The sequence below is a fragment of the Haliotis rufescens genome, unplaced genomic scaffold, assembly GCF_023055435.1.
Source record: "Haliotis rufescens isolate VD_foot unplaced genomic scaffold, xgHalRufe1.0.p SCAF_1, whole genome shotgun sequence".
Classification (NCBI taxonomy): domain Eukaryota; kingdom Metazoa; phylum Mollusca; class Gastropoda; order Lepetellida; family Haliotidae; genus Haliotis; species Haliotis rufescens.
Genome location: NW_025963779.1, coordinates 141,441 through 167,947, shown reverse-complemented (window position 1 = coordinate 167,947; position 26,507 = coordinate 141,441). Strand labels below are relative to the sequence as shown.

Genomic DNA, 26,507 nt, shown 5'->3' with positions numbered 1-26,507 from the left:
GAAACGACAAATGCTTCATGTTAAACCTCCAATACCTATCCATAGTTTTCAATATGGCTGCCATGTTGTGTTGACTATATTGATCAATGTGTTGGTACCTCTTGAACAAAGTCAGGTGTCATCATTGGTGTTTCAGCTTCATTGGTTTAATGGTGTCGTAGACAATGTATACAACGAAATGCATTTGACAGGATGATTCAATCAAGGTCAAAATTGAAATTATACCGATAAATGGAACATAAAATATGTTAAGTCCCCATACTGACACAAAACACACAAGATTTGGAAAAATAAATTACTGATTAATGTCTGTTGGGAATTGAAACAGTTTTGTATTTCAAGGACGTTTTACCAAGTTTGAATTACTTGGTTTTGGTTTGTGCCTTTTAGGATTTTTCCAGGATTTGGGAAACCTCTTTTTTGTTTTTGAAGTTGATAGCTGCGGTTATCGACAAACTTTGACTTTTGTGGGGATTTAAGGCACCTAAATTTTCTTGTACCACTCTCAGTGACAGTCAATCAGTCACAGTCAACTTTGTAAATTAATGAATATTATGATGGTCGGTCTGTCGGTAAAGTTTGTACAGTCAGGACAGTCAGTCAACCACAATATGTTGTTGTAGTCAAGTTGTCAATTTGGAATTGGTCAGCCAAACTGTTTGAATGATGATTTGGAATAAGGTGAAATTTGTAACATTGGTCCGTCTGTCTGAGGTCAGTCGGAATTATGACTTTGTTTGGGACAGGTGTTTACAGCTGCGGTTGTTGAATAAATGACTGTGTATAGATATATTGCCTTAAATTCATAAACAGATGGGAACTGGAGAAAAAAGCAACTTGGTAATTAGAGAAAACCACAACTGCTTTAGAGAAAACGTCCAATGGGGTTAGTGAAAATGGTCACCATGAATGGAGAAAACGGCCTCTTTATTTATGATGTTTCAATAGTGGAGCACTTTGATAAACTAATCAATTGTTTTTTATGTTGAGATTAGATTTCCATGTTTTGATTGTAGAAGCCAGTTAGAAGACTAAAGTTAGATGAAACTTGTTGCATATATTTAAAACCCCACAGCGAAATGGTTTCTGAAAAACTTCAACTGTATCTTGAACGAAAAGATCTCATTTCAGTGTTTTGTTGTTGAAGCCAGTTAGCTACAATCATGAAGGTAAATATAGGCAGATAACATGAGTCTGAATGATCTCTCATCATCATGAGGCCTACGTGCTTGGACTGCAAGAAGGCTGTGAAATGCTGGCAACCTGCTGTATGTTGTGTCGGCTAACACACAGCATGTGTTTAAGTGACAGAACTTGTGAACAATGTAAGTCATATCTTAAGACTATTTTGTTACTTCCATTTCTATCACAAATACATAAATTCTCTTCTTTGTCTGGTCAGTAGCAGCATCACCAATTGGTTTAGAAAACAGACATGGAAACATAAGCCAATTGCAGACCTCGTAACAATATTTTGTCAATGTCACTTCCAGAAATGCTAGCAGAAGATGCCAAACATTTGAGTGAGAAGAATATGATAAAACACCAAACATAAGAAGTGACAATAATTTAGAAGGATGTAGTTTATCAAATAACATGTTCAGGAAGCTGTTTATGTATTTATTAGGAAGAAATCGCATTACATTAGTGGATTTCAACAATGACACTATTTCTGAATGAACTACAAATTTTTTCATGACGAAAGCACCAGTAGATCGCAGGACACTTTAAGCCGATCACTGGAGCTGACTGTAACTGTTTGTTTCTAAAATGATACAAATAAGTAATGTTAATGCAATACAGCCGATCTAAACACACAAGCCCTGTATATAATAATATGTAATGATGTCTCAAGCTGTTATAAAATTCAATATGAATCTGGGAATGTGAGCGAAAACCGAAGGACTTGATTGTTTATAACCGAACCTAACCTACATGATTGTTCTGGCTGAAATGTGATGAATGTGATGGTAGTTGTGATGAATGACAAACAACACGGGCGTACATTGACTGAGCCCGTCGGGTCAGGTGAGCTAAAGAATGTATTGTCTTTTTGACTGGGGTTTATTTAATGCAGTAATAGGAAACATCAAACCAGAGAATAACCAGTCTCGACTCACTGCCGAAATAGCCAAATAGTAGTGAAAATTACATGTATGGAAACCTCAAAATCAGTGGTGACACCAGGTGTTCACAAAAACTAAAGCACTACCAACGAAAGTGAAGCACTACTCACTTGCAAGTCTTTCTTCAGCTTGAGTAAGTCTTCATTTTCTGCATCAGTAGTCAAGGAAGCCTCTACCTGCAACACAATGAATAGTGAGTTAATCCTTCTGCAATACACAATGAATGGTGAGTTTATCCTTCTACAATACACAATGAATGGTGAGTTAATCCTTCAGCAATACACAATGAATGGTGAGTTAATCCTTCTGCAATACACAATGAATGGTGAGTTAATCCTTCTACAACACACAATGAATAGTGAGTTAATCCTTCTGCAATACACAATGAATGGTGAGTTAATCCTTCTACAATACACAATGAATGGTGAGTTAATCCTTCAGCAATACACAATGAATGGTGAGTTAATCCTTCTGCAATACACAATGAATGATGAGTTAATCCTTCTGCAATACACAATGAATGGTGATTAATCCTTCTGCAATACACAATGAATGGTGAGTTAATCCTTCACCTTGTTAGCTCAAATTCCAAAATACTCAGATATTATTTGCGATGACATCAGTTTCACCAGTCATCAGAACACACCACCTGTGCCATAGCAAGGTGACTGCATGCACAGCATTGCAGTGACTCAGGAATTTCGTTGGGGCATCGATGCTGCCATACAAACTAACAAGTTCAGGAGTATCTCATAGAGGGTATGTAGCAGAGACCTCGGTGGAGGCAATCACCACTCCACTTGAAACCATTGTGTGAGCGCTCATTACAGAAAATTAAAATCCCCCATCTAACCCCAAATGTATTACCATTAAGGCTTTTGTGTAAGTCCTTGGAATTGTCATTACACTGAACTGGGAAGAGGTTAATGACTGATGTACTATTTCCCAGGGGCGTTTAGTTTTTTTTGCTAATCCAACTGGTCCTAGATTACAGACAAACAGAAAAGCACCCAACTTCCCCCTTACATTTTTCCCATAACTAGTACATATTAGTTGAAATGAATAGAAATTCAAACTTAGAAACAAACAAAATAATTTTGCTGGAGAAGAGTATTCGGCATCGAGACATAGTCCGGTAATTAAAGGTTTGTATTTCATGAAGGTTGAACAAAATTGACGGAAAAGGTCTTTAATGCACTTCAATTCCTTCACAGGCCTACTTTCAAGAAAAAAATAGTTTACCAAAATTTGATTTGGGGAAACACCTAAAATAGGTCAAATCTAAGATGGCCGCCATCAAAACAAACGAAAATAGAAAAAGTATAAAACATGGAATCAATCAAAATCTAAACATGGATGATGAGTCTATTCACAATCAACTTGATTTTGAAGTGAAATCTTGCACAGAAATAAATTATGGCTGCCTGAAAAGTGCACAAAATGCAATTTTTCCATATTGGACAACAAAATACTTAACACAAGCCTATAAAGAGTAAATAATCCTGAAATACCTAAGCCAAACTGAGTATCAATTTAAATATCTAAAGTTCAAGATAGTCTTTATATTCACACTCATATACTGGACATGAAGAGACGATTATTCAGCAATGTCAGAAAAGTCATGACTTGGTCCATTTCAACATGCCATCCCTTTGCATTGTCCACATGCTAAGGTAGACAATTTTTTCGGCATGAGCATGTGTTTTTATCATACTTTCCAGTGCAATTGCACCTGATTATTTCTAATAGAAATACAGGATCAGCAGCTCGCTGCATTCTGATTGTTTTCAAAATAGTGCCCTTAATTGTTGCTGTTGCGAAGCATCCAGCCCTATTCTGTTGCATCCATATTGTCGGCTAGCCAGGTCTGCACCTGGAGTCAGATTCGTTGGCTGTGAAATCTGGCAGCATCTGATGTCGGTGTAAGGCTTTCAAGGGGTAGGTACCTTAAGCTTGATACCACCTTCTCAGTGAATTTTGTCACACATTCAGAATTCAAATCCGAGCCAGGCATACATCCATAGGGGATTGCAAGTTCCTGATTACCAGCCTACTCGATTTCTGCATGGTTTCTACCTGTCACCTTGAAAACCTTTGACTATCCCTGGAGATTGTGGTATTTCCCAAAAGCTGTGACCTTTCCTATGCCATATGGCCTCCATGTTGTGTCACACCCTGACAATGCATGTACAAAGAGCAAATAGTTGGCTGAGATCAGGATCAAGGGTCCTCTGCAGGATGGAGATGTCAATGATCTTTGTACTTGTCTGAAGAGAGATGACCTCATGGTTATCGGGTCTGAAGTGATGTTGCAACAGAATGGGAAGGTCGGTGTCATCCCCTACCACTACCACAGGCTATGTTTGAGCCAATGTACAGGCAGACATTGTGATGTCATAGTCAGCATCCCTGGGTGAGTGTTTGATCTGAAAATCCCCCTAGACATATTTCCCAAACTAGGATTGCTTGGGACTTTTAGTATGTTGTTTTGGGGACCTTGCAGACATGCATTGTGGTGAAATAAATTCTGTTGCAATTTGTTCCAAGTGAAACCTTATTTTGCCTGGAATAATTGGCTCATGTAGTCTGCAGGGTCATTTTCATCCTTGCCAGGCTGACTAGTTCATACTTGTACCGAGTCAGGTGTATTCACCAACGTTCTATTTTTACAAATGCAGGCTTTTTGACTCTTAAAGTACAGGTGAAAATGTTCTGCAGCCCATACAACAGCCAGCATCTTGCTTTCAGTTTGTGAATACCTGGTCTCAGTGTCAAATAGTGCATGGCCTGCACAACTGAGAACCTTTCCTTCCTGTGGAAGTATGGTGCCTACACCTGTAACCTACAGGACTGGAGTCAACAGATAATTCCATCTTCTTTCTTGGATCAATGTAGTCCATAGTGCCATTGTACGCTACGACTGCCTCAAGTCTATGTTAAAGTATGGGTGTTACCATCACCAGCACCCATGACTTTTGTGGTGCTGAGTGCATCTTTAAGATGTGTTGATGCATGGACTTCAGGTTTCTTCCATTTCCAATATCTTGATGTGTTAACTTTCATATGCTTGTGGCATAGTCAGGGATGAATCTACCCACATACTGTGCCATACCAAGCAAGCATTTGACTTCGCAAGGTCCTCTATTGATGATAGTCTTGCTCCTTTCAGGATCTACAGACATGTCATTCTTTCCGAATACATGACCAAGCAAGAGTCATCAGAGGATGACAAATCTCCCCAATCCTGACAAATTCGAAAGAACAAATCATCTGACTGTTACAGTAGGTCCAACTTGACAAGAGAATTTCTATTTAATCTGTCTGTCTGTATACAAGAGTAGTTATTTAGCTATCAAAATGATACCAGGGAATTAGGATTCAGAACTTTGGGAATAAAATTGTGATCTCTGACTTGGAAACTCTGTTTCTCTGCTTTTCCATGAATAATAATATATTAGAAATGTTCTAACATCCAGGAATATCTTGTATGATTTCAGCTATCAGATTCTAAAATCTTTCTGAGGCCATGTTGATTCCAAAAGACAGACGTTTGTGACGTCGGAGTCCAACACGAGTTGTGAAAGGAGTCACATATCAGCTATCTGGGTGCAGCTCTATCTGGTGATAACCATCATTAGGGTCTATCTTGCTAAATATAGTGGAACCATTTCAGTCAGAAATAAGATCATGTATGGTCGGGGTGATATTCCTCTCTCTTCGGATTGCAACGTTTGCCTCTCTCATGTCAACACGCAGTCACATCTTCTGATTTCTTGGGTATCAACCTTTTCTATAAAATCCAACTCTTCCAAACGCTGCAGTTCTTTCTCAACATCCATTTGCACATGAATAGGAACTCTGCGATGTGATTGTCTCATTGGTGGAATATTTTCAGCAACCTGCAATTTGACTTGTACATTCTTGGCCTTGCCAATACCATTCAACATTGGGGAATTCATCTGCAATGTCTTTTGATGTAATATCTCTTGCAATTTTCAAGAGTTCCAAACTTTCTGCAGACTTAAAGCTAAGAAGATTTCCTGATTTCTCCAAGAATGACAGGTTTGAAATGTGAAAGACACACAAGGAGACATGATTCAGAATTCCACATGCACTACATTTCTTACCTTTTGCAGGACATTTACCATCATATGGGAACTGAAAGCAGCACAATTAGCACTTGCATTGATTCAATGTCTGTCGTTGATTGTGTAAAGCTTGTAATTGTCGCTCTGGGTGATTATAATCTTGTGATGGACTTGAATTTCTGTTTCTTTACTGAATGTGATGATTGAATCTCTGTGAAGCATGACCACGTTGTCCTTGATATCTATTTCAAGTTCTTCCATGAGAGACAAAATTTACAGATTGGGATCCAACTTTTTCACATCACAAGCCTGAAATTCACTTATTTCAAGAGATTTTCCTGCTATAAGTAAGTCTTTCAAAACCAGGTTTACTCTGACAGCCCTTCTCCTAAGTCTCTGCAGTGTGCAACTGAGAACAATTCATGCAAGTTCCTCATCAACTTTATCAAAGATCTATGCACTGCCTAGCCATTGATAAAAGTGCTGGTATTGTAAGTTTCCTACTTTTCTACAAAATCGTAATATGGAAGCACCTGACAGTCGCAAGTTAAGGCAAGTAAGCGCTCTTGTTTGAAATAAAGAACTCCCAATAATTCGCACCATTGGAAGGAACATATCCTAACGGTAATAGACATATGACACCTCTTTCGAAGTACACATTCATTGAGAGTTTTCCAAGATTTATTTGCCGATCAATAATCCCGATCAACTTGTCAGTGTTTTTTATGTTACAAAATGAATGACAGTTTTGAATGTATATCTTGAAGAAATCCTGATTACATCCATGTAGGTTTCAGTGTCCGTGCTCTGTCATTAGGGATAAAAACTAGAGCTCCAGATAAGCTTTTGGTGTTGTGGGTATTTTACCCATGCATTTTAAAATCATTGGGTATTGGGTAATTCTATCTGGGTATTCAAATTTCTGTTACCCACTAGTTTTTACACATGGGTATTTAAGTTAAATATTTAAAAACACTATTCATCTAGTCCCTGCAAACTGGTGTTGTGTGGGTTCGAGAGCTTCATAGGACTCAAAAATACCACGATACTTCCACAAGAAAGTGTGATTACAAATGATCATGATGTAACTGTCATCTTGGAGTTCGGCAAGGTTGACGGAATGCCTGTTTATAATTTCAAAATAAGTTGCTGATTTGCTAATCAAATACGCAGGGTTACTTCACAATATTTTCATGATAAGCACAATTTTATTTTTGTAGCGTATCTGTAACATTTGTTGCGTATTTGATATGCTTGGATTTTATTTTACTGCGTATTTCTGCATTTCTGTTAATAATTATAATTCTTTATTTCAGTATAAAGGCCATAGGCCCACGTACAAATACTCATTGCAAAATACAGTTTTCTGTATTTCTGATGCGTATTTAACACAGATACGCAGCTGATCTGGAGCTCTGAAAACTACTTCGGGGTAATTGATAATTGACATTTCCACAGGACAAAAAGTGTAACATCGCTTAACAGCCCTACCTCCGTGAAGACCCGGGGTAGAATAGGTCTTCAGCAACCCATGCTTGTCGCAAAAGGCGACTAACGGGATCGGGTGGTCAGGCTCGCTGACTGGGTTGATGCATGTCATTGATCCCAATTGCGAGGATCGATGCTCATGATATCAATCACTGGATTGTCTGGTCCAGATTATTAACAGACCGCCGTCATATAGCTGGAATATTGCTGAGTGCATAGTTGAACAACAAACCAACCAACTAACTTAACAGCCCTAACAATACTCAAATTGACATCGCTCAATATCGGACATCGTTATTACTTCTTAAAAATTAACAAGATTATACTAACGTACTAGCACCTAAGAGTAAGTACACGTATATTCAACCAAAACGTTTTCATGGGCAGCAAATCTATTCAGCAAATCTATTCAACAGACCTATTTTCGATCTCGGGCGTCACATGTAATACAAGCATTGCTTCGTTGTGCAATCACACAGACTGCTTATTTATACTTCGGGTGTTATAATGTGTTGTTAATGGTTTAAACCTAACTTATAAATAGCTTGAAATGAGATGTAATTGGACAATTTTAACACTTGAATTTGAAAGCTCAAGAAGCGTAGAGCAGTGGGTTAGATGTAATACGGATATAACTAACTGTTGTTATGTTTTTTGTCCAGGCCATTTGCTGCATATATGCTGTATGTTTGCTTATAACTAACTACAGTTATAACAAAGTACAAATAGTGGTCCCTTTGAGTACGTTATAACTGTAGTTTACTGTACAAGGAAACGATAACTTGCACAGGTGAAAGAAGGCAATATTATTGTTTTTACGGTACAATTACAAGCACTGTAGTGAAAGAGAAAATTACAAAAAATATGAATTACTTCAATTAAAGTAGCGTTCAAATTTCAATGTATATACAGTTCATGTTCTCAAAACTCTGAACAAATTTGCTTCACTAAGACCACTAGAAAACATATAATCCTTGTCTCAGCATGTATTTCGCACTTGGTTGCCCACCTTAGACCTTTGCTCTAAAGATACTTGTTTGGCCAGTCCATGAAATACAACTTTTTCTTTCATATTGTGTTATAAATACGACTTTAGTGTTTTAACACCTAGTCGACCGGCAGCCCAGAGCACTTTGGTCAAACAAAAAAGAGACCAATATCCGAACACAGGAATATTTACTGTGTAACCCAACATATTCATATATGGATGTCTGCCGGGGACCCCCTGCTGCGTGTGGCCCCTGGTCCCCCAAAATTCCTTGGCAGTTGGCACGGAATAATTGACGCGCTTGTTGCCTCCCCTGTTCTATGAACTTTTTTTTCTCGTCTTCACTAATACCACTGGTCTTACGAGAATTCGATCGAATCTCCTGTTTCATTGCATTGTATTTGGTTAGTTCTCACAACACTAAACGAAACTCATCCTTGAATATCTTACAATCAGCAGTGCTGTTGAAATATGATCCTCAATGCTGTTCAACTTTGCTTCGGCGAGTACCGAATTATTATGTTGTAATGCTTTCTTTTGCAACTTACGAGAAATAAATTTTATCTCTATTCCTGCCAGTCCTGAGACTCCAGACGCTATTTCCATGCTAAGTACGATAGTCGTGGCGATTATAGTTGATAATAAACCAACACCGGCTACACCGAGTCCCATGCCAGCTGTTACAAGCGCAGTGTCAACTCCATCGAGAGCATTCACAGCTCTGCAATATTTTTTATACAATCCAAGTCTCAACTCCCTCTCCTACTCTATTCGATGTTTTATGTCGCTTATTTGATGTAATCGAAATCCATCAACAGTATCCATCTTTTCAGATGCTTCATCGAGCACCGGATATAAACCCATAATGTTTATTATTATATCATATAATAGTCTCTAATTGGTCTTGCTTAAATGTTTTGAGAGTATACATCAACCTTATTAAATGTATATTATGCGGCATAAATATCTTTGTAAGCGAAATGCTTTCACCTTTATTAACTTGGACCCCCTCAAGGATTACAATGGGTGATATTCCCATATAAATAATACTGCAACGTTGATGCTCGTGTTTCTTCAGCCATTTCATTGATAGACCTGGTAATATCTCGAAGGCATCTTCTGGTGCATCCCCAAACAAGACTTCAATAATAATTGTAGAAAGATTAGGTATAGCATTCAAGTTCAGTTTTATATCATCGAATTCAGTAACCAAATTTAAACTAACATTTTTTAATGCCGGACGACTCAAAAACATATGACCTTGGTTTTCTGGCAGGGGAGCTACTAACACACTTTTTCGTTTTGAGGGGAATAAGCCCCGAGTACGATCCCACTATTCATTATCTTAGTTAAATTATGTCCCTTACCCGTCATCACATATGGTGGAGCAATGACGATATTCAGTAGCCAGTCGATTTTCGCTTCGACCAATAGTCCATTTATTATCATCGTTGTGAGTAAGATTGTATGAAGTGTTTTTATTGAGTCTACTAACGTCGACATCACTTAAATCTCCTAGATTAGCTGTGAATACAACTTCTTTCTGCTTGTATACATTATCTTGTAAGTGTAAAGCGAATAACTTGCCATAGGTACCAGGTTTATCGAATCCTTCTGTGTCTCCAAGATCGGAAAGCGCAATTGTATTATATTGTCTAAGGGCCTGATGAATCAACCATTATTTATAATATGGAGCGTTACACTCAAGTATCCTATATGTACAGGTTGGTGTTTTAATCTAATACAGAAATTTTGAAGTCTGACATAATACCCCGCTTTAACTTTTTATATTGTAATGATGAGAAAGATTCCGTTCTACCGCTTTTGTTTTTTTCATCTTTGACTGGAATAGCTCTAAGCAGAGTTGAAGGACTTACGAGTTGAATATTAGCTGTTGTACTGATCTGATCAAGATGGATGCACAACTCTTTATAGGGAACTAAATCGGGTAATTTAACTGTAGCTGCTAAGCCCATGAGAATGATCACATCCTTTTCTCCAGTGTTTAAAATCAGCATCCCATTCAACTCATTTTGTGTGAGACTAGCTCCCATAGACTTAAAAATTTCGTCATTGAGTGAGCATACGCTGTAATACCCATCTGCTATATTGATGTTATCGCCTACATTATCGAATCCACCTAGTTATAATTTATTATTATCTCTCGCAGCATTTATATTGGTCCACCGCGGGTAATAAGTTACACCGCAGAGAGTTGCCCAGCCGAGTTATCGATAGCATGAAGCAGTTGAATAGACTGGCCATTTGTTATTCCTGGGAGTGTAACATACGAGGAGTGTTCATAAAAGATTTCCCCTAAACCACTTAGGGTTATCATATTTGGTTGAAATTTCACATGTGTAATGATACATGTATCTATGGGTTATGTCTGAATTTGCAGCACCGAACTGTTAATCTTACCACTTTTACAGGTGTTATGATCGAGTAGGGTGTGACAATGGAGCCAGTAGAATACCAAGCAGTGATTAGGTTTTTATATTTGAAAGGTCGCACACCAAAAGAAACTTTTGATGGAATGAAAGCAACTTATGGGGAAGATGCCCCATCATATGACGTTGTTAAACACTGGCATCGCCAGTTCAAGTATGGTCAGACATCTGTGGAAACAGCTGCCATTCTTGGTCGCCCCCATTCAGCCATTGATGAGGACACTATCCATCAAGTGGAGACCGCCATTTTGGCAGACTACGTATAACTGTTCGCCAGTTAGCACAAGATGTCAAGATCAGTTTAGGGTCTGTGGAAAAAATCATCCATGACAATTTGAACATGCATAAGGTGTCTGCACAATGGATTCCCAGGTTGCTCACACCTTTCCAAAAGCAGGAACGAGTCAATTGCTCAAAGGATCTTTTGGACATGTGCCAAAAAAACAGGCAAACTTTTTTGACAGACTTATCACACAGGATGAAACATGGGTCCATCACTATGATCCTGAGACTAAAGTTCAGTTGATGCAATGGAAGCTTGTGGAGTCACCACCCCCAAAGAAGGCACGTGTCCAACCCTCTGCAGGCAAGGTCATGCTCACGGTGTTTTGGGGCCAGCACGGAGTAGTGATGATGGATTTCTTGGCAAAGGGTACCACAATTACAGGAGCTTATTATGCTTCACTGCTGCGGAAATTGCAGGACTCTATCAAGCTTAAGAGGCGTGGCATGCTGACCAAGGGTGTCCGTCTCCTGTAAGACAATGCTCCAGTACACAACTCTCATGTTGCCCAGACAGAAGCGCGGTCCTGTGGCTATGAAATCCTTCTACATCCTCCTTACTGTCCTGACCTTGCACCATCTGACTTCCACCTCTTTCCAACCATGAAGTCATTTTTGAAGGGAAAACGTTTCACAGATGATGAAACACTGATTTCTGATGTCAAGTCCTGGTTTGAGACGCAAAATGAGGGCTTTTACAAGCAAGGTCTCCACAGTGGCATAAAACGATGGGAGAAGTGTGTAACTCTTGGTGGTTCCTATGTGGAGAAAGACTAATACCTATGCCAAGTTTCATTCCACTAGGTCCATAGGAAGTGGGTCAGGGGAAATCTTTAATGAACACCCCTCGTACATATTAAATATACAAAGATACTATATCATAACTTAAATATGAAATCAACTTACATTATGAATCAGTCAATTTTCGTAAGAGCATCTGGCAGGCCACAAAGTTGCGACTAAATTGGTCGCCATGGCGATCTAGTTTTGTATTTTGCGACTGGTATTTTCATGTCAGTCGCCAACTGGCTCCTTGTCTTTAATTAAGTTTGGCGACTAAATATCTCTTGTCATAAGAAATTAAAAAAGATCGTTTTTAATATAAGTGCGGTAACTTCAGTGAAAAAAATCGATATCACTGAACATCAGAACATAATAACATCGACTAGTTCACTGCTAGGGCATGTGTACTGTTTTCGCTTTTGATATGAAGCTCCATATCTGGAATGAAGGAAGCACTTTCCTTTATTAAGTAATGCACTAACGATGTTAAGAGTTTAGTACCCACGCATGCGCTGTACGACATCCGCCCAGGTGACAGCTACGGCGGTCGTTTCGCCGTTCAAAAACACAAAGTATTTTTCCATATTTGCGCAAGTCAAAACAACAACAAATCGTTGTCAATCGGCAAATGATGAATACCGTATTTTTCTTTAGTATAGTGCGCACCCCTCTCTAGCGGATTCAGTATTTTTTTAGGAAAAAAATCGAATAGATCTACCAAGCGCAGAAAAAAAAATTACACCGTAGATATATCTAAGGCTTTAGCGAAGTCACAAACGAACGGGTGATGAGAAACTTGGTCAGCACAAATTCGAAATTTGAGGTAAAAAATCACCAGACATGTTGTTTTACCGTTTAAATGGTATTTTTTTTGTTCTGCTAGGCATAGTTTTATATCCAGGGATTAAGATTACCATGTGTATCTTCTCGTAAACTAAGCCGGACACAGCAATCAGCTGTACACACATTTTCTTGGAATTTACCGGTGATTCAGTCAAGACACACCCAATGATATAACTTGAAACTATTTTTTTATCAGGAATAATATATTCCAATATCTTGTAAATTTAGATGCAGCTTTTACTAAACATAAGTTTGAAAAAATAATAACCCTAAGCGAAGCAGCTGATTGCTATTACCGGGTATTCTGACCAGTCACCGTCAAGGCTCCCGCGCACGTGATCGCATGATCGCGAGAAATACGTTTTGACATAGAATCGTCCAACAAAAACAAATATGACTTTTAACGAGTCAAAGTATGGCATTTATGACATATGTATCCATTCTCTGTCAACTAAAGTTCATTTCAAGGTGTCGATAGTGGTAATCTGACCGTGGTTTCTGTTAATAACGGTGAGTTGTGCGATTTTCCGATCGCTTCACACACGATTTCGCCGAAATTAATTAAAACAATTTTAAAAGTAATTTTGAATAAAATTAATTAAATAAGTTACAAACATAAGTCCAGATATACAAAGAACACTTTTTATAGTCAGACAGTGTAATTACATGATTAATTTGCGTACTTTAGTATGGATTTGTTGACATGGTATTTCCGATGTTACGTGCTCACTGTAATGTTTTCCATGGGGGAAAAACATCAAAACTCATTATTTCGTGTAAACTGCGCACCCCCTCCTACACAGCTGAGGTTTTTTTTGGAAAAAAAAATGCGCAGTATACTCAAGAAAATACGGAATGCTTTGAATGGCGAAGCTGACACGGAAGTTTCATTGTCTGTCGACACGTTCGATGAACCAAAACCTGCAACTGGCACCAGTAAACTGTCAGATGATGTTACTGACACAATGTTCTTAAGCTTGTCTGATGGATTTACTGACACGATGTCCTAAAGCTTGTTTGTCTGAAAAACTCAAAAGCTTCAACAACAGTTGTTGTTCATGAAATAAAACTGATTATTCAAACTAATGGATTTTTTTGTGTTTTGTTATGCAGAAGCTCAGTTAAATTACAAGTCATTACTTTTGGCTCCTTACATTTTGCCTTGGCTCCTTGAAATTCGCTTTGGCTCCTTGAACAAAAATTTAGGAGCCAAGTGGCTCCTTTGAAATTTTTTAAACTTTGTTGCCTGCTCTGGTGCTAAGTTTTTTGTTAAATTCCCTGATATCTTTGAAAAATACAGGGTCACGGCAACTAGCGATAAAATGGTACATGATTGGTTCTACAATCCAATGCAATTTTGGCTAAAGCAGTTAAACTTTGCCATATGGTGTGCTACAACAGGATGTGGTGTATCTCTTTATGCCCCCAGATTTGAACTAAATAAGTCTGTATATCATTTCACATGTACTATCAGATTAGACGTTTACTTAAAGAAATTAGTGCCCCATAACCGCAGGATTGAGCATGGAATTCCTCAAATAATCTGTACAATAGGTTCGTGTATGAGCGTATTTGTCGGGAATTTGGTATTTCTACGAGTAAAGATTGGCGTATTAAAGGACTTAACCATGGTCTAGGTGTTCCGTACAATGGACAAATAACTGTTAAAGAAGAAAGTGATGATTTAGTTAAAAAAATTCATCAACCATTCGATCCATTTAAGTTGTTACAGACAAACAAACTTTATATAAGAATGCATGATTTTTATTTAAAAACGCATAATTGGTATCACAGCTGGGAACTTTCGAGTAACGATTGGAGAGGAGATATAATGAGTTTTAAGAGTGGTTTGCCTTATATTGTTACAAAATTCGTGCAACTAAACGATACCTCAAACGCTTTGAATGAATTTCTTAATGATAAAACAGAAAATAATTTTACTAACCCAGGATTTGTAAGAGTTAATGAATCAATAAGAACTTATGTATGGGCAATTCTTGGTGCACAGTCGCAAACACAAATGGGAATAATTGGTTCTGGGACGGCGCTCGATGCACAAAAACAGTTTGCTGCAAATGTGGAAGATGCTATCAATTCACCAGTTGATATACCATCTGAAAAAACAGCGCTTATAGTAGGTGGAGTCGCGGCTGGTTTACTCGTGATTTGGATAAATCTTATCTTTAATGGATAAGTACAACAGCCCGGCAATTGCTATGATCAGTGCCCACTAAGCCAAGTGGCGGTCTTAGCTAATAAATTCAAGAGCCAGGAAACAATACTTGCTATTATACTGGGAAGTGCAGATGCGGCTTTCCCAGCAAGTTTTCCCAGTGCTTTTCCTAATGCTTTTAAATGCTTTTTTATCCACTCTTTTACACCATTTGGCCTTAGTGGTGTGGGTGGTCCACCTCCACCGGTTAACGCGAGAGTCAAAGTCAATATAATAAATCCAAATGCAGTTAAAATACTGGCAATGGTTATCCCTTGTTCTCTGAACAATGTTTTAATTTTATCGGCCAGTGTAGTGTCATCGTTGAGGACTTGATCGATAGTTTCTCCAATTTGACTGATTTGTGAACAAAGTGCCCTTCGAGGCGGGCCGATCTTTCGTCTTTTAAGTTACGAAATCTTTCCGCAATGCGATGTCTACTGAATTCATCGTCTGCCTGTTCAAGTTTTGTTTCCTCATAAGCTATATGCATGTCGAGTTCTGCATATCTTGGCTGTATTATTGATGAGTTCTGCCTGCGTTGTTTGCATTGCCTTGTCAAGGCCTCGTAATTCCCTTATACTGAGCCCCGAGGATGGTGGTACCGGTAACGGGGGATCACCAAATGTACCCAAGATCCGAGGCCAGATTCGAGCGTTCTTCCAAATTATCTTTATCTATGGCATCGAGTTCAGTACGCCCAGTCTGAAGAACCTTTTTCTCATGAGTAGTCTACAAGACCTAATTCATTACAAACAAGGAAAATTCCTTTACTATCTATCCTAAACTTTGAATAGTCCCAACCAATAGATGTAACATATTTTTTGTCTTCTTTTAAAGCATAGTAATAATCATAACGGCTGGTTTCAAAAGTTCATCATTAAGATTCATAAAGCTGGTTTCACCAGTACCCTCTTTGGTTGTACTAGTATCAGTAATGTTATCTACATTAATATCATCCATTTTTATATTAAACATAAGGTTACATAATTTCAATATAACAATGTCTTTGCAATACGGATGCAAGTTAAACCCGTAGACTAAGGGATCCATTAGGGATCAAAGCAATTCGCCAGTCTGAAACTATAACTAATAACCCGAGTACCATTGATCAGAATCAAACACTTCTGGTTCACTTTCCTAATCTAGGCGCTCATGATGTGTTAGTTCCAGGAGCTGCATGACTATCATTTACTATTAATCTGACTTCTGTCGACGCTAATAAAGAACTTGTTCAGAACATAGGTCGTGCGATTGTTAAGAAAATCGCGATTAAAATTAGTGGTTATGAAGTTTTGAGTATTGACGATAGCGATGTATACTTCTGTTACATGCATCTCTAGAGAACGGCTAAAGAACGGGAAAACTTACAGTACCAAGGTATTCGTAATCGGAACACATTGAGACTGCGTGTGTGGGCTGATAGTGGCCATAATACCTTCGTTGAAGATAAGACTGTTGCTGATGCTTTAGGCAACTGATTCTATATTCCACTTGACTTTGAATTACTAGATAGTCACATGCCCCTTTATCAAGCATCCCTAAGCGCTATGTTAGAATACGAACTCACTTTTAATGACTACAGCAGAGTAATCAAACTTGCTGAGGATTAAATTGGTAGCTATTCTATTGACAATATCTCACTGGAGTATGATATGATAACAGATCCTGAATTAGCCAGACAAATTCGTAACCAGTATACCGGAAGTTTAGCCATTTTGTACAATCGCTTTAGCTTCGACACCGTAAGATCACCAGGAACAAAAGAGATACGACATGGAATATCAATCTAAACGTCCCCGCTAGATCGTTGAAGGGTATTTTAATGTTGTTCGAGGATCCTTCTGAAGCATTTCAAAGAGATACCCAGAAGTTCTACAATCCCAAGATTACAAAAGTAGAATTGACTGTCGAGGGAGTGCCTAATCAACTATATAGTCAAGGCATGCAACCATATCAACAATGGGATGAGATTAAAAAACTCCCTTCTATAAAACGAAGCCCAGTGAAACGGGGTCGTGAAAGATCTGTCTCTCGGGGATGTATCAATGGCTGAATTCCTTACCAAGAAGTATGCGCTATGGCTCGACATGCGAACCACAGATGCTGACTAACTACATAGTAGTGGGTGGAGAATAGAAAATGCCAGTGAGGGTGTTACTATACAGATAACGAAGCGCCAGGAAGCGGCTGGTAAATTAATCATATATTTGTACTTGATTATGGACGCGCAACCTAACCCTAACCCTAACCCTCCAGACGGCATATGGAGCAAAAATACAACTCTGTCCTGAAAGATCTCAGAGAGCAGACCAAATGGCTAGCCCTGTTTCATTGCAAGACCAAGATTCAATTGAGGAATGTCTACGCGAAAATGATGTTATTTCTACCAAGTTGAGCGAGATCAAGTCAGAAAACTGTTAGCGGAAACGAAGCACTGTAAACTCGTATCAAAAACCGATTAACCAGCTGCTTATGCATTGCTTAGCAAAAATAGCAAAATTATAGCAAAAATATAGCAACTGCTGAGCAAAACTACAGCAACTGCTGAGCAAAAATATAGCAACTGCTGAGCAAAAATATAGCAACTGCTGAGCAAAATATAGCAACTGCTGAGCAAAATATAGCAAAATATAGCAAATTTAGCAAAATTTGATAAATTGAACATTAGCAGTGATTATGTAAAAATGTGGTTTGAAATACTCATTCTTTCGCAACAGTTTATTATTTTGGGCTGTATTTGATATACAATATTTAATTATGTTTGACTTAAATATCTCCTTTGGTATTACATAATGGAATACGACAAACTTATCGAACAACTGCTCCAAGAACCTAAAGTTGATAAATCTTTAGATCAACATAGAAGAAGACTTGCAGCTTTGGTAGCCGGTGGAAAATGTTCCCAATATTTGGGGGAAAATTATACCACTGAAAAAATTGATAACATGACCGACGAGGAAATTAAAAAACTATAAGTGCGTTACGAGTCTAGACTGGGAGCTACCATGACTAAAACAAGAGGTTCAGCTATGTTACAACTATACACAGTTGTAGCTAGTACGTTTCTTCCTATCCCAGCAGAAAAATCGCATGTATTTATGCGAATCTCTCGAGATGGTAAATATGTATGATTGGAATAGTCTGGGAATCATGCACGCACGAATACGGTGTTAGCGTTGGGCGTCTCAAAGTGGGTGATTCCCGTGCACCCTTTCGATTTGAGTTGATTTGTTCAACTTAGTCATATGGCCCTGTGAAGCAGGGATAGCATTATGCAGATGGCTGTTACAATGAATGCTCGTTCCACCCGTGACGGACAGGTCTGGTTGTTGATGAAATATAGTGATAGCTAAATAGACAGATTTTTTAGTCATGCACCGATTGTCTTTAAATGTAATATCCAGTTATGTATGACTGTTTAATAATCTCATACCAACTTTGACTGGAGAAGGTCCGATAGTTTTTCAGATATTGTAGTAAACGTCGGTACCTTAAAGTACCTTCATGACTATAAGTGTATCCAAGGATAGAGTTGGGGCTAAGCTACACTAATCTTAACAAGCGAAAACCATAGTAGACGGCGACTCTTTCTTGAACTTCTGTTAAAAAAGGAACCATTTTCTTTCAATTTCATGCGTGCTTCCTCGTGTGACAAGAATTATGACAAAATGAAGATGAAAGGAACTATACCTTTCTTTAGGTGTCTATATAATATAGCTATAGATTAAATTAAAAGGAACTTTACTTGTTGAAGTTGTAGTTTGTATGTCTTGAGATTTTCCTGGATGTCCTCGGCCATAGTTTAAACAATTGTGTTCAAGTCTGCCGACGCTTGTTCTTGACGAGAATAAACGATAAACACACGATCATTCCCAGACACAGCTACCGGAAGTTTAGAATTCTACGGAGTTAGAGTTTAGACTGAACAATATCTCTGTTGTACTTATAAGTGTAGTTATTATTTTTCCAAGGCCCAAATTAATAATCCTAATCTGATATTTTTAAATATTGTACACATCATTTATTACAAATGTTGTCTGCGCGCCTACTATTCCGATAAGGGACGCAACTCTAGCAGTCAGACGATTTCAAGAAATCCAACGCACTTGAGTCTTGACATTTGCTAAATAGCCGTACATACAAAAGTCGCCCGAGGTATATTTTATAGTCAAATATACTATGACATCGGCACGAGTGTCGAATTATATTAGAGCATGATGAGTGTATAACAGTTAGATCTCTCTGCATATTTGCCAAAATATTTGCCACACACCTTAAATTGGGAAATAACTGAAAATGGGAGTAGTGCACTTTACCGGGCGCACTTTTTCAGATCCAATTGGCGCTGTGGGGGCGCGAACGCGCTTCGCCGGCTCACTGGTTTGGCTAATTAATGCGTTATTTAGACGACGCTCTACCACTGGACCACAATAGTTCTACTGTTGGACACACTAATAGTTCCACTGTTGGACATACTAATAGTTCCACTATTGGACACACTAATAGTTACACTATTCAACACACTAATAACTTTATACTATTCGACACACTAATAGTTACAGAGGGGAAACGCTGAATTCGAAGCCACCCCCAACTCGTAGGTTTCTACACAATTTATGGTGAGTTAGTAGACACATTTTTTAAATTTTGGAACAGAATGATAATAATTAGCCTACTAATATTTATTATCAGTGTCAGCAACAGTATTATGGACAAAAGTTCAGTCGGGAGCAGGTCAAAACAGCCCAATCTCAAAATGGCCTCAAAAAGGTAAAGTCAAAACGGACACAACCTTTAGTCAAAACAGCCACAGAAAAAAGTCAAAACGGACACAACCTTTAGTCAAAACAGCCACAGAAAAAAGTCAAAACGGACACAACCTATAGTCAAAACAGCCACAAAGAAGTCATAACAACCACACAGAAAAAAGAAGAAGAAAAACTCAAGTATTGCGGCACATTAATTGTATTATATAAATATATTGTATAAAAGTTCATAGATCAGATCACATTAATTGTATACACACAGATCTTCAGCATTAGTCCATGGTTTGAAGCGCATATATTAAGCAGCTGAGATGATATTGTGTTAACCCCAATTTATAAATTTTCGTATATTGATATGATTTCATTTATATCTTACTTACTTGCTTTTGGAGATTTAACGTGCACTTTCCGACATTATGAGTATTTCGCACACAGCTCCTTTTTATCATTGTTGTTGTTGCATTAAGTGTTTAAGAGGTTGCCTTCTGCCTAAGCAATTTCGGCTGACCATCTATTGTGAGTTTGGTATTCACATAATTTCTGTTTTTGTATTGATATGATTTTTATTTTCTTATATTGATATGATTTCATTTTTATCATTGGCTGCTCTGTTTATATATGTTCGAGTAGCTGTCCTCTCAGAAATCGAGTTAAATGGCCTTTGCTATTGGCTATCTCTTGGCTTCAGGAGATCTACGACAGATAGTGGATCTAACTGCAATTCTTCTTTTAACCTAGCCTGGGCTGGGGCATGGTCTTGACACTCTAGTTACACATGAGCAATGGTTTCAGCCTGATTGCAAGACGAACAAACCTTGTCATGTCGGATCCCCACGCATTATTTTGCGACTGAGTGCACCCTGGGTTCCCGATGTGCGGAATGTCATTCCCTAACTAACTTGGCGTTTACAGTTTACCTGCAACGTTGTCATCGTCGTATTGCCAATCGCTGTTCCAAAGCGGGGGATTCCAAGGCTAGTACCAGCTCCTGAGCTCCTCTCGGACAGCTCCCTTACAGACGATTTATCGACTCGCGACCTGTGTACCACTCTACAAGAAGATACGCAGGTCGATGTCTGTCTGACAAACCCAGGTTCCGCTCTCGTTATACCAGTGACCGATTGCTCCGGTCCATTTAAAATCCCGCTCTTGGATTCAGCTAGCTCTGCTCCCCAGGCTGCTAGAGATACAGCCATCGGTATTAATACCTCTCAGCTTGTTTTAGATGGTCACATTTTAGAGGATCCCGATCCCAGGATTGGCGTTCTCGCTCCAAGGATCAGCATTCTTGATCGAGATGCCATTATCGCTCCAGGGCTGATATTGAACGCTCGCATCATGATCGGCATCATTCCCGCTCCCAAGGGAGATCCCCACGCGTTATTTTGCGACTGAGTGCACCCTGGGTTCCCGATGTGCGGAATGTCATTCCCTAACTAACTTGGCGTTTACAGTTTACCTGCAACGTTGTCATCGTCGTATTGCCAATCGCTGTTCCAAAGCGGGGGATTCCAAGGCTAGTACCAGCTCCTGAGCTCCTCTCGGACAGCTCCCTTACAGACGATTTATCGACTCGCGACCTGTGTACCACTCTACAAGAAGATACGCAGGTCGATGTCTGTCTGACAAACCCAGGTTCCGTTCTCGTTATACCAGTGACCGATTGCTCCGGTCCATTTAAAATCCCGCTCTTGGATTCAGCTAGCTCTGCTCCCCAGGCTGCTAGAGATACAGCCATCGGTATTAATACCTCTCAGCTTGTTTTAGATGGTCACATTTTAGAGGATCCCGATCCCAGGATTGGCGTTCTCGCTCCAAGGATCAGCATTCTTGATCGAGATGCCATTATCGCTCCAGGGCTGATATTGAACGCTCGCATCATGATCGGCATCATTCCCGATCCCAAGGGAGATGTAAGATAAAGGGTTAACTGTGACGTCATACACGTGTACGTAATTGATGACGTAACACGCATGTACCACACCGGATGACGTAGTAAACCATTCTATGAACTCGCCATGCTTGTTGTTCAATATATTACATGGTGTCAGAAGAAAACACGGAAACTGGGCCGAATGGAGCAGTTACGAGCACCAAATGAACTGAGTTTTGAAGGCAATCTAGCCGAGAAATGGAAACGATGGCTTCAAAGGTTTGAGGTTTACCTAACTGCCAGCGGAATCGCTGCAAAGTCAGAGGCCGTGAAGTGTGCGACCTTGCTACACGTGGCGGGAGAATCAGCCGTGCAGGTATTCAATTCGTTCGAATGGGCGAATGAAGGTGACTATAAAAAGTTTGACAGAGTTAAACAGAAGTTTCAACAATATTGTCAACCGAAGAAAAACTTGACTATAGAAAGACATGCATTCTTCACAAGATCACAGAAAATCGGGGAAACTATAGACCAGTATGTGACAGATTTGAAAAACAAAGCTAAAAACTGTGAGTTTGCTGACTTAACTGAAGGGTTAATTAAAGACAGAATTGTCTGTGGTGTACAAAGTGACAGTATGAGGATGCGCTTATTGAGAGAACCTGACCTAACTTTGACTCGTACAGTTGACCTCTGCAGGGCGACTGAGGCAAGTGCACAACAATTAAAAGTTCTGAGTGAAGAACAAACAGGGAGTCAAAACATTCATGCCATTTATGCGCGAGGCCGTGCACGAGGAGGCCCACGTGAGACATGGAAGGACAAAAATGAAAGAGGACATTATGAAGACAGGCGAAATGCACAGTATCCAAGATGTAGGGCATGTGGCTATAATCACATGAAGGATAAATGCCCAGCGGTGCGGTGCGGTGGCAGACACCACTTTGCAAGTATGTGCAAAGCAAGACAGCCTATGTCAGATAGACGAGACCGCCCTGACAATAAAAACAGACATGTACTTGTTGTGGAGAATTCAGAGTCTGAAATTGAGGATTTTGACCAACTATTCATAGGAATGCTGGAGTCAGATTGTGATAATGAGGACTGGAAAGAAACTCTGACAATTATCAAGAAACAGGTAGAGTTCAAGGTTGATACAGGGGCACAGTGTAATGTCATCTCCAAACGAGTGTATGACAGTTTGAAACTAGTAGATGAACAGTTGTCAGAATCTCAAACAAGACTAGTTTCGTATTTTGGATATAAGACGACCCCACTTGGACAATCAAAGCTAGAGTGCACACACAAGGGATTTGGTTACAAGATACTGTTCCAAGTTGTCAAAGACGACAGACCTAGCATTCTGGGAAAGAAAACATGTACAGAAATGAACTTGGTGCGACGCATACATGCAGTTGAGAGACCTGTGTTACCAAGTCCAGAGGTGAATAAAGATATTCTGGGAAAATTTCCAGAACTATTCAACGGACTGGGTTGTATGCCTGGAGAACATCACATTGAACTTTTGGATGATGTTACACCTGTTGTACATCCACCAAGAAAAGTGCCAGCAGCAATGATGGGTTAACTAAAAACTGAGCTCAACCGAATGGAGAAGCTTGGTGTCGTTGTCAAACAGACAGAACCAACCAACTGGGTGAACAGCATGGTTACTGTAGTCAAACCACACAAGATCTAAACAGGGCTGTGAAAAGAGAACACTATCCCATGAGAACTGTGGAAGAAATCATGTCACGCTTACCTGGTGCTAAAGTATTCACTGTTCTGGATGCTGAGTCCGGGTTCTGGCAGATGAAATTGGATCAAGAAAGCTCCAAACTGTGCACCTTCAACACACCATATGGTAGGTATCACTTCACAAGAATACCTTTCGGAGTTAAATCAGCTCCAGAGGTGTTCCAGTGAACAATGTCTCAGCTACTAGAGGGCCTTACTGGTGCAGAATGCATCGTTGATGATGTGCTAGTGTGGGGTATAGATGTTCCGCAACATGATGAGAGACTGTATGCAGTTCTCAATAGGATACAGTCAAGTGGTCTGAAACTTAACAGATCAAAGTGCAAGTTAAGAATGACAGAAGTGTCATATGTTGGACATCTTCTGACTAAGGATGGACTAAAACCGGACCCTGAAAAGGTGAAGGCTATTAGAGAAATGCCAGAGCCGGAAAACAAACATGACTTGATGAGATTCCTGGGCATGATTCAGTACTTAGGAAAATTCATAGCAAATCTCTCCAGTGAAACTGCGCCACTGAGGGAGTTGATGTCAAAAGACATTGCATGGCACTGGGAAGAACCCCAGAGAAAATGCTTCAAGAATTTGAAGAAACAAGTGACAGACACTCCGGTACTTCAGTACTTCGATGTCACTCAACCAGTAACATTGTCAGTTGATGCCAGTTCCGAAGGACTAGGAGCAATGCTCATACAAGCTGAAAAGCCAGTTGCGTTTCCATCACGATCACTAACAAGTGCACAGAAGAGATATGCACAGATCGAGAAGGAGATGCTGGGAATCCTGCATAGGTGTGAGAAATTCCATCAATATATATATGGAAAACCTGTCCTCGTAGAAACAGACCACAATCCCCTTGAAGCAATCTTTCGAAAAAAACATTGTGCCAGGCTCCACAAAGATTGCAGAGAATGTTGCTCCGTCTGCAGAAATATGATCTACAGGTTACTTACCATCCAGGTAAAGAACTTATCGTTGCTGATGCTCTAAGCAGAGCATATCTCCCAGCTGATGACAATTGGTTCGATGAGACAGAGTTTAATGTGAACTTTATATCACAACTACCCTTGACTTCATCTAGAGTGGAGACATTCAAGTTGGCCACAGCAGATGACCCACAACTACAGCAATTGAAATCTGTCATTCTCATTGGTTGGTCGTCGGACAGGAAAGATGTTCCAGCTTGTGTACAAGACTCCTGGAATATTCGTGACGAACTGACTGTAGTTGGGGATCTATTCTTCAAGGGAAACAAACTAGTTGTTCCAAGGGCACTGCAAGCAGAAATGCTACAGAAAATTCATGAAGCACACCTGGGAATAACGAAATGCAAGCAACGAGCAAGAGATGTACTCTTCTGGATTGGAATGAACAAACATATCGAAGATTTTGTATCACAGTGTACAATCTGCAATGAAAACAAAAAGAGCAACACAAAAGAGCCACTGAAAAGCAATGACATACCAGAAAGAACATGGGCTAAAGTTGGTGCAGACTTGTTTGTATACAAAAACAGTGACTACCTGTTGTGTGTGGACTACTTTTCAAAGTACCCAGAAATTGTGAAACTAACTGACTTGTCAAGCAAAACTACTATCACAGCACTGAAGTCAGTCTTTGCTAGACCCGAAATACCAGATGAAATCATGACAGACAATGGTCCACAATTTTCAAGTACTGAGTTTCGCAGATTTTCACAGGCATGGGAATTCACCCACATGACATAAAGCCCAACATATCCACAATCGAATGGTCAAGCTGAAAGGTCAGTACAGACAGTCAAGATGATGTTGAAAAAGGCAGAGGCAAGTGGAAGAGATGTTTACTGTGGACAAAGTGAACTTGTCGCCAGCACAGATGCTGATGGGCCGGCACCTGAAGAGCCGCTTGCCTGTGTCAAAAGCACTCCTCCAACCACAAGCACAAGATCACTCCCTGCTTCAAAGACAACTTGAATACAGGCAAGATCGACAAAAGTACTACCATGACAAAGGGAGCAGAGAGTTGTCTCCCCTGAATCCGGGACAATATGTCAGAGTACAGGAGAAGAGCGGGTGGAATCCTGCTGTTGTGACAGCAGTCGACCCTTCACCAAGATCATACAAGGTGACAACTAACAGTGGCAAAGCATACAGACGAAATAGACGTCACATCAGAACAACAGCGGAAGACTTTGGCAACATGAAGGACAAGCAAGAAATCACTCCAGAGTTAGATGACACTAAAACAGTAAAATCTGAAACCCAAGACAGTCCAAAAGAAAATGCCATGGAAAACACAAAGCCAGTAACGACCAGTTCTGGTAGACCTGTCAACATTCCCAGGAGATATCAAGATTGAACTGTTTATGTTCTCAGTTACCAGTTCAACATTCTATGTTCATGGACTTTAAAGTGTTAAAATTTAGTTCGTTTCACTTTCTGAAGAGGGGATATGTATGATAAAGGGTTAACCCTATCGTCAACAGTGACGTCATGTTTATGGACACTAAAGTGTTAAATTTCGTTTGTTTTCACTTTCAGAGGAAGGGAGATGTAAGATAAAGGGTTAACTGTGATGTCCTACACATGTACGTAATTGAAGACGTAACATGCATGTACCACACCGGATGACGTAGTAAACCATTCTATGAACCCGCCATGCTTGTTGTTCAATATATTACACCAATCATCTTCAATTGACCACCCGTCGAACAGTTCTCTCTACGACAGAGATCGGTCATCTGTCTTTGAGTGTTGCCATAGCATTTATCCTCACAGGGGGGCGGTCGGGTAGCCTAGTGGTTTAAGCGTTCGCTCGTCAAGCTGAAGACCCGGGTTGGATTCCCGACATGGGTACAATATGTGA

At 39.6% G+C, this 26,507-nt stretch overlaps 2 protein-coding genes across 5 annotated transcripts in view; one reads left to right on the top strand and one right to left on the bottom strand.

Annotated features, from left to right (window-relative positions):
- LOC124125419 (survival of motor neuron-related-splicing factor 30-like) overlaps positions 1-19,171 on the bottom strand; it is a 64,640-nt gene extending 45,469 nt beyond the window's left edge. The window contains exons 1-2 of one of the 2 annotated variants that reach the window (XM_046488729.2): positions 19,009-19,171; positions 2,237-2,302 (exon numbers count right to left, since the gene is read on the bottom strand). In XM_046488729.2, coding sequence (XP_046344685.1) covers positions 2,237-2,302; positions 19,009-19,062 — 120 coding nt within the window. In that variant the 5' untranslated portion in view covers positions 19,063-19,171. The remainder of the gene's footprint in view (positions 1-2,236; positions 2,303-19,008) is intronic. The other variant, XM_046488730.2, reaches the window with a different exon arrangement.
- A 122-nt stretch (positions 19,172-19,293) lies between these two features.
- LOC124125417 (poly [ADP-ribose] polymerase tankyrase-like) overlaps positions 19,294-26,507 on the top strand; it is a 66,202-nt gene continuing 58,988 nt past the window's right edge. For 2 of the 3 annotated variants that reach the window (XM_048389544.1, XM_048388886.1), the window contains exon 1: positions 19,294-19,418. The gene's annotated coding sequence lies outside the window, so the exon portion shown is untranslated. Of the gene's footprint in view, positions 19,419-19,955; positions 20,210-26,507 lie in introns of all 3 variants that reach the window. The other variant, XM_048389258.1, reaches the window with a different exon arrangement.